General features: G+C 48.4%; 1 protein-coding gene across 3 annotated transcripts in view; it reads left to right on the plus strand.

Moving 5' to 3' along the window:
• arid1ab (AT rich interactive domain 1Ab (SWI-like)) overlaps positions 1-14998 on the plus strand; it is a 58392-nt gene that overhangs the window by 30135 nt on the left and 13259 nt on the right. For 2 of the 3 annotated variants that reach the window (XM_056418266.1, XM_056418428.1), the window contains exons 4-6: positions 432-548; positions 9080-9139; positions 13680-13920. In XM_056418266.1, coding sequence (XP_056274241.1) covers positions 432-548; positions 9080-9139; positions 13680-13920 — 418 coding nt within the window. The remainder of the gene's footprint in view (positions 1-431; positions 549-9079; positions 9140-13679; positions 13921-14998) is intronic. The other variant, XM_056418350.1, reaches the window with a different exon arrangement.

Consider the following 14998-nt stretch of genomic DNA (forward strand, 5'->3'; position numbering starts at 1 on the left):
CTTCGCAGAGAACACATTCCCGTCTCTCCTCGTTTCATGCCCTTTTGTTTATATTTTACTCTGTTGTCTAATAGACGGTTCAACTCACTATGCACTTAGTTGTCCATAACGTCACGTAAGTTTGAATATGTGGGACGCTTGTTAACTGAGCAGTAAGAACAGTAGGATTATATGGGAGGAGAGCGTTGCTGTTTATTTTAGGTTGTTGTTGATAAAATGAAGTTGAAGCCACTAGTGAGCTACTTAGGCCAATAGCTGTACAGTAAGCGATGACTTCTCCCTTGCCGTGCCTCTCCTATGCTACACAGGAAGTATTCAAATTGCAAATCTGTGGTATTGCTGTACATTGCAAAGATCCAATGAGTAGTAAAGGTTCTTGGCTTCGGGGATCTGTTGTTCATGTTCGATCTACTTCTTGTCTCCGTCATCAGGAACTCTCCCAGGATTCCTTTAGCTCCCAGTCCAGCGCTCCTCCCTCCAACCAGCCCATGGCTTCCAACAAGAGCAGTCAAGAAGACAGCATGCAGGGCCGGCCATCCAGTCTGCCGGTGAGATCTCTTCATCTGACTTCTCATTGCAGCTCATTGTAGCTGGGTCACATGGTCCACCGTCCTCCATGGGCACCAACCACCGTCATGGGCTGCCTAGTTAATATGCGCTTTATGGTTATTCAGACAACGCCTAAGATCCCACTAATATATTACGACCAGTCATTCCGCCATGGCCAGAAAAAAGACAAGAATTGCGATAATTGCTTTTTAAATTTATTTTGTATTATATTGAAGGTGAGCAACAGACTTAAAGCCGTGGTAGGCTGTTTACATTTTTGGATTTATATATAGACAAAAACTGTGCCCCCCCCCCCCCCCCGTCCCAAAAAGAAATAATTGCCGACTTGAATTTCTAAATTTGTAGACCCCTTTGTGTGTCAAGATTTTGACAACCAGCAGTTGATAATCAAGTGCTATCTTAAACCTCTTGTATTAGACTAGGGCAGAACACAACGGTGTTGTGTTTCCATTGGACACACCAGGGCAGAACACGGACGGTTCTCTTTACATAACTCAGATATGCCTCTTTATCCTTCTTCTTAGTGAGATGTACGAAAAAAGAAAAAAAGAAAAGATAAGCATCAGTGCCTTGTTGCAGCTCTCTTCCATCCAGCCACTGGCTGTTTCTCCAAACAGCCGCTGAATAGGCTGAATACTGTTTTCAGAGTCCAACCGTGAATAAACAACACAACATTCAGCCATTTACTGCCATCAGTGAGCGTCATCTTATTTGTCATCAAGGCACATTTGGCTGATACGTCTCTGCATGCCTAAAATACACAGTTCATTGGGTGGGGGTGGGGAGCGGATCGGGTCTCATGGTTCAAGTCCGATCCCTGGTGTCACAAAAGGAAAGAGGAATACATTACTCAGTTAATTTCTCAAAACTGTTGCTCAATAACGACATCACCTGGCATCTGGATTGGTTCTGTCATGCAGCAAGCATCACCCCGCAGCAGTAACATTAACGATAGTTAAACGGAAATGAACCAAAGTGTTCTCGCGTGTCCGGGGGAATCTGAGTGAAGAAGAGAAAACATCTAAATGTCGGGTAAAAAAACCCGTGATTATTGCTGCTGTTCGGCTGCACCGCCTATTTACAACAATGTGATGGACTTTTGAAGAGCGATAACGACAGTGGGTGTTGCATGCTTCACGACAGAACGGTGCATATTCAGTACCTTGGACTGTGGACACTGGTGGATTCACAGCTTTGTTCTCCGTTTCAATGGCCACGCCTCTGAAGCACTGACGTTGGTCCGAGCATACCATTCCAACTCATCCTAAAATACTGTAAACACTTTAAAATCCATGTGTTTTTGACCCAATACTATTCACAGTAATAACTTGACTGTGGACCCCTCCTCTGCTGCCTCTGACTTCAGCATACACGCCACAAGCGGATGCCAAGAGTGAGTAAAGCGCGTTCAGGCAGTGCAGGTTTCTCCTGACTTGAAGAAGAAAAAAAAGCGTTTCTGCCAGGAAAGGGATTGTTAGAAGTGAAGTAAATGTGCCGTCTGATTGCCCTCTGGCTAAGATAAAGGTGAGAGAACCCCCTACCCCTCCAGACTCTCACCCCCCTGTTAAAGAGGTGTCTCGCTATAACACGTTGCAGTTTCCATGGCAGTGTTTATAGGTCAGACTTTGCAGCTAACCTCATTCTGGGCCTCAGGGAAGGAGAGTGAGAAATGAGATCATTAATGAGAGAGAATGAAAGTGAGAGAGCGGAGTCGGGGATGCGGGATTGAGGGAGTGCAAGCAAATAACTTCAAATAGTGTGAGTGATTGGTTGGAGTGGGAGATTCTAAGAGGGAGGGATGAGAGGCCGCGCTGTCTATGCCAGTAGGGGATGCCCTCAGGATGCGTTTCCCTCCATTTATTTATTTCTCTTGTTTATTTATACATCTCTCTGTGGGCTCAGCCATTGGCCGAGCAGGCACTCGGTCCAGGGCTATTTTTATTTATTTCCCTCAGACTTCTCGGGGATTCCCTATTGGAGTCACGTGATTGTCTGAGATTAATCTGGCTGAGGGAGCGATGAACTCCTCCTCCTCCTCCCCTCAGCACCCCTGTGGAGGGCACGTAACACCGTGTTGAGATGAGACCACGCTAGCTGCGAGTGTAACCCTGACAGCCGGTGTCAAAACAGCTGAATTGACTCCCACAGGTGTTCCGAGCAGATATGCATCGGTAGCATCTGTTGTGCCTGGAAATTAAGCTGTTTTGATAGCCCGACTTGCACTGCACAAAATGTAGGAAACATGTTTCTGATGGACTGAGGTGTTGCTCTTTTCCAGTAGAGGATCCATGGCTGAAGAGGATTCATGGCTGTGGAAGCTTCATTAAGCCGTAATCCTGTGACATATCTGACACGGCTCTCTGAATTAGTAGCGGGGCTCGTTATCTGAACCCGGCACCACATACCGTCAAGAGTCATAGTGGCCCCTTGCTTACCCTACATTGGCAATACATGCAAATTCATGTTTTGTCTGCACCGTGTGAACTTTCTTAAGATATGAATTAAAGACGATACTGAGGCAACTCTCCACGTAATACACTTGGCTTTACTTCACGGAGCGTTAACAGACTCTGAGAGGGAAACGCAGAGTTCAACTTGTAAATCCCAAGTGTCTACATTTGTTAAGACGGAAGTGTGTCTGCTCCGTGGAGGATGTCGAACGCGCTCCGCAAACCTTTTTTATTTGGGTGCACCTGCACAGAACTCGAGTGCACCAAAACAAAAATGTTCACCGGGGCCTCTTGCTGCTGCAGCCTGCTGCATCTCCAGTGCCACATTTAGCAAAGAATCATGTTTTCGAAACTACCCGACGGGTTGTGCGAGACAAATCTACGGGTTTAATCGGACGGAGTAAAGGCATTTTATTTGGTCGGCACCTGCAGCGATTTGTGGAGCCGCGTTTGTTTGAATCTGCCTCCGAACATGTTTGAATCCTGATCCGACGGCGGCTGAGAGGTAGGCGCCGTTCAGCTCCCTTTTTAGTAGCGCTTGCACAGAAGCAGCCAGACATCGCCTCATCCAGAGCACAGATGGGTCCGTTGGAGCCAGGTGCTTAAAAGCCCGCGTCTGTTAGGCCGCCGTTCAGGTGGGAATACGGAGTACAGGAGGCTCAGAGCATGCTGGGAGGCGCAGGTAGGAAAGCAACAGTCGGCTCGAGAAAAGAGCTGTGGATATTAGGTGGAGGAAGCAGGACGGAGGGGGAGGGGGAGGGAAGGGAGAGAAACGGGCCGCCATAGTGGAACTAGCTGAGCAGGTTGAGCTGGTTCCTGCCTCCAGGACACAAATGCATTCTGACTGCTGAGTATTTCGCACACTGTTGGTTCCCCGGAGCTGCGGTTGTCTTCATAGAAACCTCGTTGCACTTCAACATTTGTAGCTTTCTAGAGGCAACTTACAGTGAGTACTGCACAATAAACCAAATAATTGCAGAGGACAAGTCTGCGGAGTCTAAAAATAATAACTAGCCACAATAATGTCATTTCTAGAAAAAGGAAATGAATTAAGAGCTAAAGGGAAGGAGAGGGCACTTTTTCTTTTCTTTTTGTGTAGTTTCAAATGTGTCACGCTATTGACTTGAGTCTTTAATGAATAACCAACGTTGCTGATTAAAGGGGCACTCCACCAATTTCACACATGAATGAATTTACTCTTCAGGAGGAGTCCAGATTCTGACAACTTTATTTATTTCAAGAAGGGCAATTAAACGGTAGCTTCAAAACTGACCCGCAGAGAATGTGTCAGAGGCAGCGGATCGACACACGTGTGTCGATGCAACGAGCAGCAGTAAAGTCAATTGACTATCTCGCTGTAGTTTCATATACACAACGTGTAAAAGAAGAGTGCAGCAGCCGCGACAAATATTTGTTTAAAGACTTGACGTGGAGCTTTGCTCTTCTAAATGATGTCACCGGTGAAATCTCCATTTGGGCTTGAGATTTGAATCGTTTGGTACAAAGCGTGCGTTTCTAAACTGGAGGTGTGGCGTTTGTAACGTGAGCGCTGAGGAGTAGGGGGGGGAGGGGGGTGGGGTCTAGTGAAAGAAACGCTAATGTTGCATACTCGGAAATGTAGGATCCTGAGTTGGTGGTGTTTGACACCGCTGATTACAGTTTGACTATTCTTGTTGAAGTGTTCCCCTCACAAGGTTACGGCAGTATAATACGTAATCGTCTGAGTTCCCATTTAATGACCAAACTAGTTAATCCCATCCCGTGTTGCTCGGGGTCATGTTGGCAACGTGGTACTGCTCAATTAATTTAGTGAATCCAGTGTATTTTATTTTGGAAGAGAATCATATTACCCACGGTGTGAAAGCTCCTCGCGGCTTATACACCCGGCCTCCCGCCTCCATTGTGGCTTCAGCGGAGGTAAAGCAGGCGAGAGTCTTTGGCGTCACTGACTGGCTTTCATACTCCCTGGAAGTGACACTTCCTCTCCGTGTCGACCCATGGGAATGGGCCCCTTTTCCCCTTCTCCGTCTCTTTAAAAAAAATAAAAAAACACACCCTCCTTGTCCTTTTTGAGGTCTTTTGTACCCCCGTTTCTCCACCGTGGGGCTAATCCCACTCAGAGCCGCCCACTGGTTGTGACGCTCGTCTTTCCCGATGTGTCTGAATGTGCTCCAGGCCGACTGACGGAGAGAAAAGGTCACATGTTGTCCACACACTCGCGCCCAAGTTTGTTTTTCTGTCTTCCATCCTCATGTTCATCCCATGCCTTTTCAAATACGGGGCTTCATCTGGAGGTTTTTTAATCTTCGAAGGAAAGGGCGGAGGCTATACATTGTGTACTTTATTATCACAAATGTATATCTGCCGTAAAAAATTTTTTTGTAATTGAGTCGACTCGATACCCATTTTGAATTACTTTTAAATCAACCACTTGTGGATAATATGTAGTAGATAAGAGGCTTCTGTTTTTGTTTTTATAAACAATGAAAGGCACACATCCATGCTTTTCTATTGGTTGCCTCGTGTTTTCTTGATTTGACTGGAGGTCCTAGTTATCTCATCTTTCAATGTATCACTAGATCTCTGTCTATCTGGACCCCACCCTCGCATGAATCTAGTCTTATCCAGTGCATTTGCGAAGCTAAAGGACCACCCACATCACAACAACAGGCACCCCCCCCCCTCCTTTTAATGACCTTTAATGTTATGTGCCAAGCCTCCTGATCTGGAACCGAGGGATCTTCCAGTCTTGGTGCTGATCAACTCTGAGCCCCCCCCCCCCCCCCTCCTGCAATCCCCATTCTCAGCCCAGCCCAGCTCTGCTCTCCTGCTGCAGCTAAGCTTGTTTTTGCGACATCGCTCTGGAGCAATCAGCCTGACAAGGCCGGCCCACTTTTTTTTCTTTTCCCACCCTCTCCTCTCCTACACAGCCCAACCCCCTCTGAGCCTTTCTCAATATTACACTGTTTTTGTTGTTGTTGCTGCATTTCTCTCTCTTTTTTCTCTCCTGTTTTTATAAATATATATATGTTTCACACTGCCTCTCTCTCCTCTTTCGGCCCATATTCTCGTTTTCTCTTTCCACCGCCTGCGCCCTCCCCCCTCCTGCTCCTCTTCCCTTCCTCTCTCTCTCTCCTCTCAGTAAATCAGCTTTCATAACGCTGTGCAGCGCAGCCTTGTTTTGCGAGCCTCTGACGCTCACAGTATTCAGAGTCCGGGGCCAGTTTCCTGTTGCTATTCTGGGGCCCTTGCTTCCTGTGTGTACATGTCTTATTCAGATTCCAGGGTGCCTCTCGCTCGCTCGCTCTCACCCACTCCCTCCCTCTTCCCAGCTCGTCTGTTTCTCTCCCCTGCTACTTCTCCGTCTCACCCTTTTCTTTCCTCTCTGTACTTGAATTAATGTACTTGAGAAAATTCAATCTGCTGACAGAGTGTTGTTTTGCATTTGCTTCAGAGAATTGTTTCTCAGCCTTCTAAAACCCAAGCCCCTGTTTCGCACACACACACACATAGAGAGAGAGAACACTCTCCCTCTCCCTTTTGCTCTCTCACTCACTCCACTCTCGCACACACACTCTCGCATGCCCCTCCCCTCTGCCTCCATTTCTGCTGGGCTGAGCTAGTTTTGCGGCACAAAGACTGTGGCTGACTGCAGCACTGTTTGTCCTCTGCTTTCTCTCTCCTGCTCTCGCTGGAACAAGCTGCCGAGCCTGGATGGATGAAACCGGCCCCGCAATTAAATTAACTCTCACTCTATGAAATAACCTCTATTATTCCCTCGCCCCCTTCCCCAGTTAATTCTCTGCTAGTATTGGTTGCTTTGGCTCCCTAGACGTGCTATGTGTGCGCTTGTGTGTGTGTGTGTGTGTGTGACAGTAGGAAGGGAGGGGCGTCGCTGCTCTGGAAAGCAGGCAGACTGGCTGTAGGGGTCTAGAGACCCCCCCTTCCTCCCCCTCACCACCGCTCTTCTCCAGGCCCCCTCGGCCTCCACATCCCCGCACCCCTCACCTCGGGCCGGGCAGCTGCCTGCCTCACTCGGGCATCTGTGCGCTGCCCTGGGACTCCCTGCTACTATTGTGATCTCTACAAAAGGCCCCCCACGCGCACACACACACACACACACACACCATCTCCCCATTATTCACAGCAATCAGACTCTTGCCCCGCTCTCCTCTCCTCCATCACCTCCCTTCATCTCGCGTGTGTGTGTGTGTGTGTTAGCTACACACAGACTTCCGCCGTGTTTGTGTGCCTCGCACCCCCCCTTCTCTTGTCACCCCCACAGAGAAGCTCAATTAGGCAAATGCGGAGCATTTAAAAAAAGGACTCCCGACGTATTGATTAAGATTCATAGTTGGCCTTTATTTTCTTTTTTGGGACTGCGAGCCTGCATCACACAGGAATGTTAAAGCAGAGCAGTATTGATCAGCGTCAAATGAATTGCATCGTCTGTGCATTAGCAGCACGAGACTCGGAATTAGGCCGGTTCGCTCTTTCATCTCGTACTTTTCTTTGTGCGTCTCTGTTATTATCTTCCCCACGTGGCTGCTGGTGGTGAAGTAGCAGTGTAATGCTGATCTCCGGGGCGCTGGAGGGTAGCTCGTCTGGAGCTAGTGGACCTCGTGTCTGTGACGCTGTTACTCCAGACGAGATGTCTCACCCCAACAGGGGGTTCCCAGGCTCTGGCCTGGTCCCTATCCATGTTTGCCGTTTGCCTCCATTTATGGGAAATGAGATAACAGAACTCAAGAGATGTTAATTTCATCGCCCGAGTCGTTGTCGAGCCATCTGCTCAACGTCTCGTGTTTACGCCGCCGCGCGGATCAGTTCAGGGTCGATGGGCGCTCCTACAGGTCGAGTCTTTCGGTGAATCGAGAGTTTCTCGTCAGCTCCGTGTGAAGCCCTGTAATGGCTGCTGCTGCTGTATGAGGTAGGGGCCTGCCTTGCTTCTCCTCCTTTCTCTAGTTCTTCCCTCATAGTGGGATGGGAGTGCCCCCTTATGGTTGAGCTCAGCCCTGCAAACCTCGTGCCGGGGCTGGAGCTGCCTCTCTCCAAGCCATCAGTGGACTTCCCAGAAGCTCCCGGTAGCTCGGTGCGGCCGGCGGGCGCAGGCGGCACCCTCGGGGCCGGCGGCCGAGGCGTCACCCGCCTGTCCGTCTCGTCTTCTCCAGCGTTTCTTGCCGTTTTCCCGAGGCACTGCAGCACGGAGCCATTACAGGTGTTTTCATAGGCTAGACGGCCTTAAATACAATTTAGTCCGCGTGCCGGTGGTTTTTGCCACCTGTGCGTGGAGACGGAAGCCTCCTGATGGCGGTGGTCTGGGGATGATATGCTTCTCAGTTAAGTCAAGTCGGCGTGTTCAGGAGCTGAGCTGGGAGAAAGGGAGGAGAACCCCCTTCAGAAAGTGTGTGCAGAAAATATCACTTGATCTTGGGCTTTAAAAGGGAAGAGATGGCTTTTCCCATGACCCCCGTTTGAATACCAAAAGCCCGCTTTGCCCCGAGTGAGTGGTGGATGTGCAGCGCCGCAGTGTCTTCAGTGTCAAGGCCGTCTGCATGTAAACATAAACATCAGGGACTCGAGTAAGGCGGCGAAGAAGTTCAAGACTCTGCTGGTTTGTGTTTGTCCACTCTCTGTGTGTGTGTGTGTGTGTGTGTGTGTGTGTGTGTGTGTGTGTGTGTGTGTGTGTGTGTGTGTCTCAGGGCCTGGAGGCTGAGTGTGTAATTAAAGCGCTGGTGGAGCTGAAGCATGGGTGGTGGTGGTGGAGGGGGGCGGAGGTTGAACACAGCTTTGGTGCGTCTGCGTTTCCTGTAACAATGACGGGCTGCTTCTTTTGTAGTAGCTGACTGCACCGTGACCCCGCCAGGCACGCAGGGAGGCCGCCGGGAGAGAGAGCGAGAGCGAGAGACTCACAGAGGGATGCCGGCAACAGGGGGGGAGGGACTGTGTCTGCTCTAATGTGTCAACCACGTGGATCACAGTAACCATGGCAGCACTTGAGATGCAGCCATTTCTCTCCCTTCATCTCCCCCTCCCCCTTCTTACTCTCTCTTCCTCAGCTATCGCCTCGCCACAGAGGACATGTGAGCGTGAGTGCAAGCCAGTCGGGAGAGAGCAAGGTTTTTCTTTTCGTTCCTCTTTTTTTCTTTTCTTCCCCATCTCCCCCGCCTGTATATTGTGTTTAGCATCTGGGGGCCTGAGAATAAGGAAACCTGGGGAAACCTTGAGGTCTGAGAATGACAGAGAAGTGTGGGTCAGGGAGAGTGTGTGACTGAGGGATGAACCCCCCCCCCCCCCCCCCCCCCCACACACACACACACACACAAACCTCTCCCTCCTTACCACCACCACCGCCAGATCTAGTTACACTACTGGCCAGGGTCACACATTCCAGATACGTTTCATTATCTCAGGGCTGCTGCGCAACCTCTCTTCTTCCACTTTCTGTTTCTCATAACCTAAAACCTAAATTTAAAAAAAGAAAAGAAAAATCGTCTGGCTCGGCAGACTAATGGCTCTGGTTGGGCTTGATTGATTCAGTGAAGTAATCTGCAAATGGAATACATTAGGACGGCGGAGAGAGCCGAGCAGATGACTCAGAGGAGGAGCAGTGGAGAATATAGGAAACGTAGCAACGGTGGAGACTTTTTGCCTCTTTTTCACATTCATAAACAATAACACGACAATAATTGCATTAGAAGATATGCGTTTTTAAAATGGTAGGATTTTTAAAAAAAAATGCAATTCTGTGACACCGCACTTGTCTTTTTGCCTCTCTCCAACCCTCCGACCCGCCGACCCGACCAACACTGTTCTGCAGTCCTCAGCTCTGAAGTTCCATGTTAGGCAGTGCTGGGAAAAACACAAAATGGCTGCCATAGAGAGGAGCTTGAAGCTCCACAGAAAGAGCTGCATCTCTCTCCTTCTCTCCACAACACAGCTCGCATATCCCCCCCCCCCCCTTTTCTGCATGTCGAAAATGTATGTCTTCTTTTCATATTCTCCCCTCATATCAACTGTAATTGGCATTAATAATAGTTCTGTAGTCTTCCTGCAAGCTCATGAACCATCATCCTTCAACTTAGCAAACCCACGTCCCTCAACTCCTTCTCATGCCTGATCCATGTCCTCTTCATCATCTGCCTTCTAATAATGAGCGTGTTGAATAGCAGAGCCACACAGTATCCGTATCGCCATCCTCCCCTCCCTCCCTCCCTCCCTCCTCCTCCTCCTCCTTCCTCTCTTCTCCTCTCGCTGTCCGGCTTGTGCAGTCAGCAGAACAGGCTGGTGCTGTGCAGTATTGAGCTGGGAAAAATCAATGACTGCAGAGTGGGAGTAGGTATGAGTTGTGTGCGTGTGTGTGCGTGTGTGCGCGAGCGTGCGTGTGTGTGTGTGTGTGTGTGTGTGTGCATGTGTGTGTATGTACAATGCTTCTGCCTGGGCAGGCTAAGAGACCGGAGCTGTCAGTTGTCAGATATTTACAGAATGGTAAAGAGCCTCTTTGCTGCGTGGCAGGTGTATGTATGAATGTTTCTTTAGATTTAAATAATATATACACATACATAATTTTTTTTTTAAATACCTGAAAAACATAGGGAAAACAAACTACCTTTTTCCCTTCAGCTAAATAAACAAGACATCTTTAATAGAGTAAAATAATACTTTTCATGACATGGGCAGGCTCTTAATGTACGGCCAACTGATTCATAATCAATTATCCAACCAAATCCTTTTTAAATCCCGTATTCACTACTTTTAGGTACTCTGAAATCCCTCTGTCTTCGTGGTGATAACGACTTCGATAGCCTCTTCATAGCCGTCTCCCCAGACAGCCACAAAGTATCTTCCCAGATAAAAATACTGTCTACAAATTCACGAAAACAATTTAGATTTTTAGATCAAAAGCCGTCTCTCGTCTTAAGAATAAATAAACAGGATTACAAATTTGAGGAAAGTTTTTATGCCAGTTTTTGATACTTGATGCATCAAAGCGCCCCACATAAAAACAATACATTTGCTGAGGGGCGTGCACGAAGGAGTGAATTTATCTTTTTCCTCTCAACAGATGCCACTGCGATGCAGGGAACCGCACACTTTGAAATATCGCTGCCGAAGTTTCTCCCCTTCTTGACTGGGCAAAGATCTGCCGCGCGCATGAATGCCTTCACCTCCAGTTCATCGTGGATTACTCGATAGACGTTGCCATGTTTGCGGACTTAATGTAGCATCCTCTGTATGTTCGGCCCAGACGTCAAGCAAGCATGTGCAAGACGCTTAACCCCAAGTTGCTCCTGGAGCTGCGCCTGTGGTGTGTGTATGTGTGTGTATGTGTGTGTGAGTTTTAGTTCTTCCTGACGGGCACACATCAGTGTGTGAGTGGGTGAATGCTGACGTGTAGTGTTGAAGTGCTTTGAGTGGTTTGAGAACCAGAAAGCGCTTTACAAATCCATTTACCATCGGGATTAAAACAGAATAAATGAAAGCGGCCGTGTTCATACTTCCCTTGTGTCTCTGTTTCGGCTATTAAGCGAAGTGTGTGTGTGTGTGTGTGTGTGTGTGTCTTGTGCGGCCGTCCGCAGTGACCTCCTGCCGAGGTGGAACTCCCAGGCCTAACTCCGGGGAATTGACCCCCTGACCCTGCGGTCTGGGTCAGGGAGGCACGGCTCTGTGCAGTGATCACAGAGCTCTGAGTATGGCAGTGTCAGCCGAGGTGGTCATTGTGGCGGCTGGCGTCCTGAGAACCGTGTCAGATGACCGGTCTTGTGATATCTGAGCAGCGGTGGGGTTGGTGCTGGAGAGGAGGAGGAGGAGGAGGAGAGGGGGTGCAGGTCATCTGGCGACGCTTGCTGCTGGAAAAAGGATCCCGCCATGGTTGTTTAAGCAAGGAATGTCACGCCGTTTGATCCCTGCTCTCCGCTCCCAGGGCTTTACGGTTTCTCTGGCCCCCGTGTCGCTCCCTCGGAGCGGCTCTCCGCCTCGTTTCCGAAACCGTTTGAACATTTGCGAAGAAATAATTTGTCCAAATAAAACGCCCGAGGGGGCGACTCTTGTACACAAAGCCCTCGCGGAGAGTTTCGCCGGGATTTTCTATGCAGGTCAGAAAGGCCGTTGTTTGTGCAGTCGCCAACAACTGAGGAAGAGACGGAGGGAGGGCAGAGGGAACTAGGTGTGGGGGTGAGGCGGGGGGATTCTGAATCGGCGTTCTCCTCCTGTCACTCCCTCTGGGGTTCCTCCGTCAGGTCACGTCCCAAAAATAGCAACGAGCGCCGTTTCAAGTGCAAAACCGCCGGCTTCGGGGCTGCAGCCAGCCTGTGTGTGAGATTTATATGGGACTAGTTGGCCACCTTCCAATGAGTGCTTTTTTTCTTCTTTCCCCCCTCCTCCTCCTCCTCCCTCCCATTTTTTTTTCTCCCTTCTCCGCTGTGACTGGCAGATGAGCTTGCATTTCTGAGCGAGCACATGGGCTCCACGTGAGCGGCCAGTGTGTAAACATTCACCTTCCCACAAACGTAATCGTCGCCGGCTGCCTTCCTACCTTGCCGCCTGCCTGGCTGTCTTTGCGTCACCGCCAGCGAGGAGGCTCAATAACAACACCGCATGGCACTCGAGCCCCGTGCCCAGCACCAATTATTTCGACTGCCTCCCGAGATGACTCGTCTCAAATATTTATTTATTTTTCTCCCCCACTTTGTCTTTGCAAGCAAAACACAAACACAGCTCCTCGTGCCAAGATGGATCATTAGCAGCATTATGGGATTGATGTAGTGTATGTTTTTAAAAAATGCGGTTGGGAGGGGCGAGACGTCATTGTACCTGCTGGCAGTCCTGAGAGATTAAAAGACGCAGCCCGGCGAAGGTAAAGATTGCTGTGACGCATCACTGGCCATGTGGATTTCCACTCACTTAATTTGACTTCGCTTGACTTTGACATGACTGAAGTAAAACGCTCTCAGCTCCTTCGTTCAAGTAGGCCGCCGTGCAGGAACAACTGATTCCCATTCCCTCAAATGCATCACTTTTCCTCTTAAAGAGTCGAGCCGGGCTGCATTTACATCCCGACTGACGCATGCGCACCTCTCACATTGTGTATTTAGTTGTTTCCACTAATCTAGTTTATTTAGAATATTACTCCATCATATTCTGGGTTTCTTTAAAGCTCGATATTTGTTTGGTTTGTTTGATCGTTTTTGTAACGCGATGGATCAGAGGGGGTCGGTTTCTAAGAATGAACGCTTCCAAGACGACCCCATTGCACACTTGGATGCCATGAGTTGATTTACAGTGAATGTATTTGGTTGTTAAAAACAGATGATTAATAATCAAAGGAAAGTCTTCTGCTTCAGCTCATTTTAGGCATATTTAATGTCTTTTATGTACCAGCTCAGTCTGAGAATGCCAAATCTGTTGTTTTGATTAAACAACAGGTTGGACTGGAACTTTAATTAAGCCTGCATGTGGGGGGCTTTTCACACTAAATTTGTATTTGTTTATTAGACAAAATAAATGTCTTCAGCTTAACTCAGCCTTATTTTTTCTGAAATGCATAAAAATATCAAACTATCCCACTTCCATGTTCTTTCTTTTAATGTCCACTAAAAGATGTGATTTCATCGTCCGGTAAAAGTCCTTCACTAACCCGCCGTGTCCCTCTCGTCTCAGGATCTGTCGGGCTCCATCGACGACCTGCCCACCGGTGCCGAGGGGGCCCTGAGCCCCGGCGTCAGCACCTCGGGGGTCTCCAGCAGTCAGGGCGAGCAGAGCAATCCCGCCCAGTCGCCCTTCTCGCCGCACACGTCGCCCCACTTGCCGGGCATACGCGGGCCCTCGCCATCGCCCGTGGGTTCCCCCGCCAGCGTCACCACCTCCCGCACCGGCCCCCTGTCCCCTGCTGCTGTGCCAGGTAAAGATGGAACTAAGGGAACACGGTACACGTGAACCTTCTGAAACCTCTTCCTGAATGCAACATCACTGACGGAGAGAAGGGACATTATACTCATGCAGGAACAAATGTGTTTTTATGTATTGCGTGTAATGTTTCATTCTATAATGAAATGTAACCGCCAAAACACCCGTAACATGACCAATGACATAGAAAAGGGGGTCTGACAGGAGAATTTCACTTTGTTTGGTTTTAAATGAGCAGGACTTGCTGTTAAAGCACACATGTAGATTATCTAAGACAATGTACAGAAAGTAAGCAACATGCATCATGAAATAATGGAATACAATAATATTGGTTCAGGGTGACATCAGACCTGCAAAAAAAACTAGCCAGTAGTGTTCATTTCATGAAGGACAATGACAAAATATGTTTGTCAACAACCTTCCCCCAACAAAGTTGAGACTGAAATGTGGCTTGAAAAACAAAATCTCTCTTTGTCTGCTCATCGTCTCAACGGCTCTTCCCGTGTATCTGTCTCTCTCACTGACACACACACACACACACACACACTCACAGGTGTGTGCACACGTGGGTTGTATTGTGTTCAGTTGGTTGATGAACACATTTTTACATGTTGGGCGGATCAGCGCTCAAAACGGGACGGGTGGGTGCGACAGGTCGAGAGGACTCGGAGTTCTTCATCACTCACTCTGTATTTTTCATCAGATAATAACGAGATAAATGTGTCTGATGTGAAATCGGTTAGAGTGAAACAACAGCAGTAAGTATTGGTTTGGGTTAGAGGAGATTGCCTGAAATGTTCGATAAACTGATGACAACAAAAAGAACATTTGACAAAAGACTGAATTATGAAATGTCGGACAAAATAATGAGTAAAAGAAAAATAAATTCAAATGTTCCGACCTTTCATCGACTAAAACCGAATGGAACCTTTTGGAGTGGTCGACGAAAACCATGGGGGGTGAAAATGACTCGATGCGACTGAACACTAATAAGCATTTTCATCTAAAGAGTAGGACTACATCTGAAATGGGCCCTGCTAACCAGAAAAACATGAAATACATTTTTCATATAT

This window comes from Pseudoliparis swirei, chromosome 1 (genome assembly GCF_029220125.1).
Source record: "Pseudoliparis swirei isolate HS2019 ecotype Mariana Trench chromosome 1, NWPU_hadal_v1, whole genome shotgun sequence".
Lineage (NCBI taxonomy): Eukaryota > Metazoa > Chordata > Actinopteri > Perciformes > Liparidae > Pseudoliparis > Pseudoliparis swirei.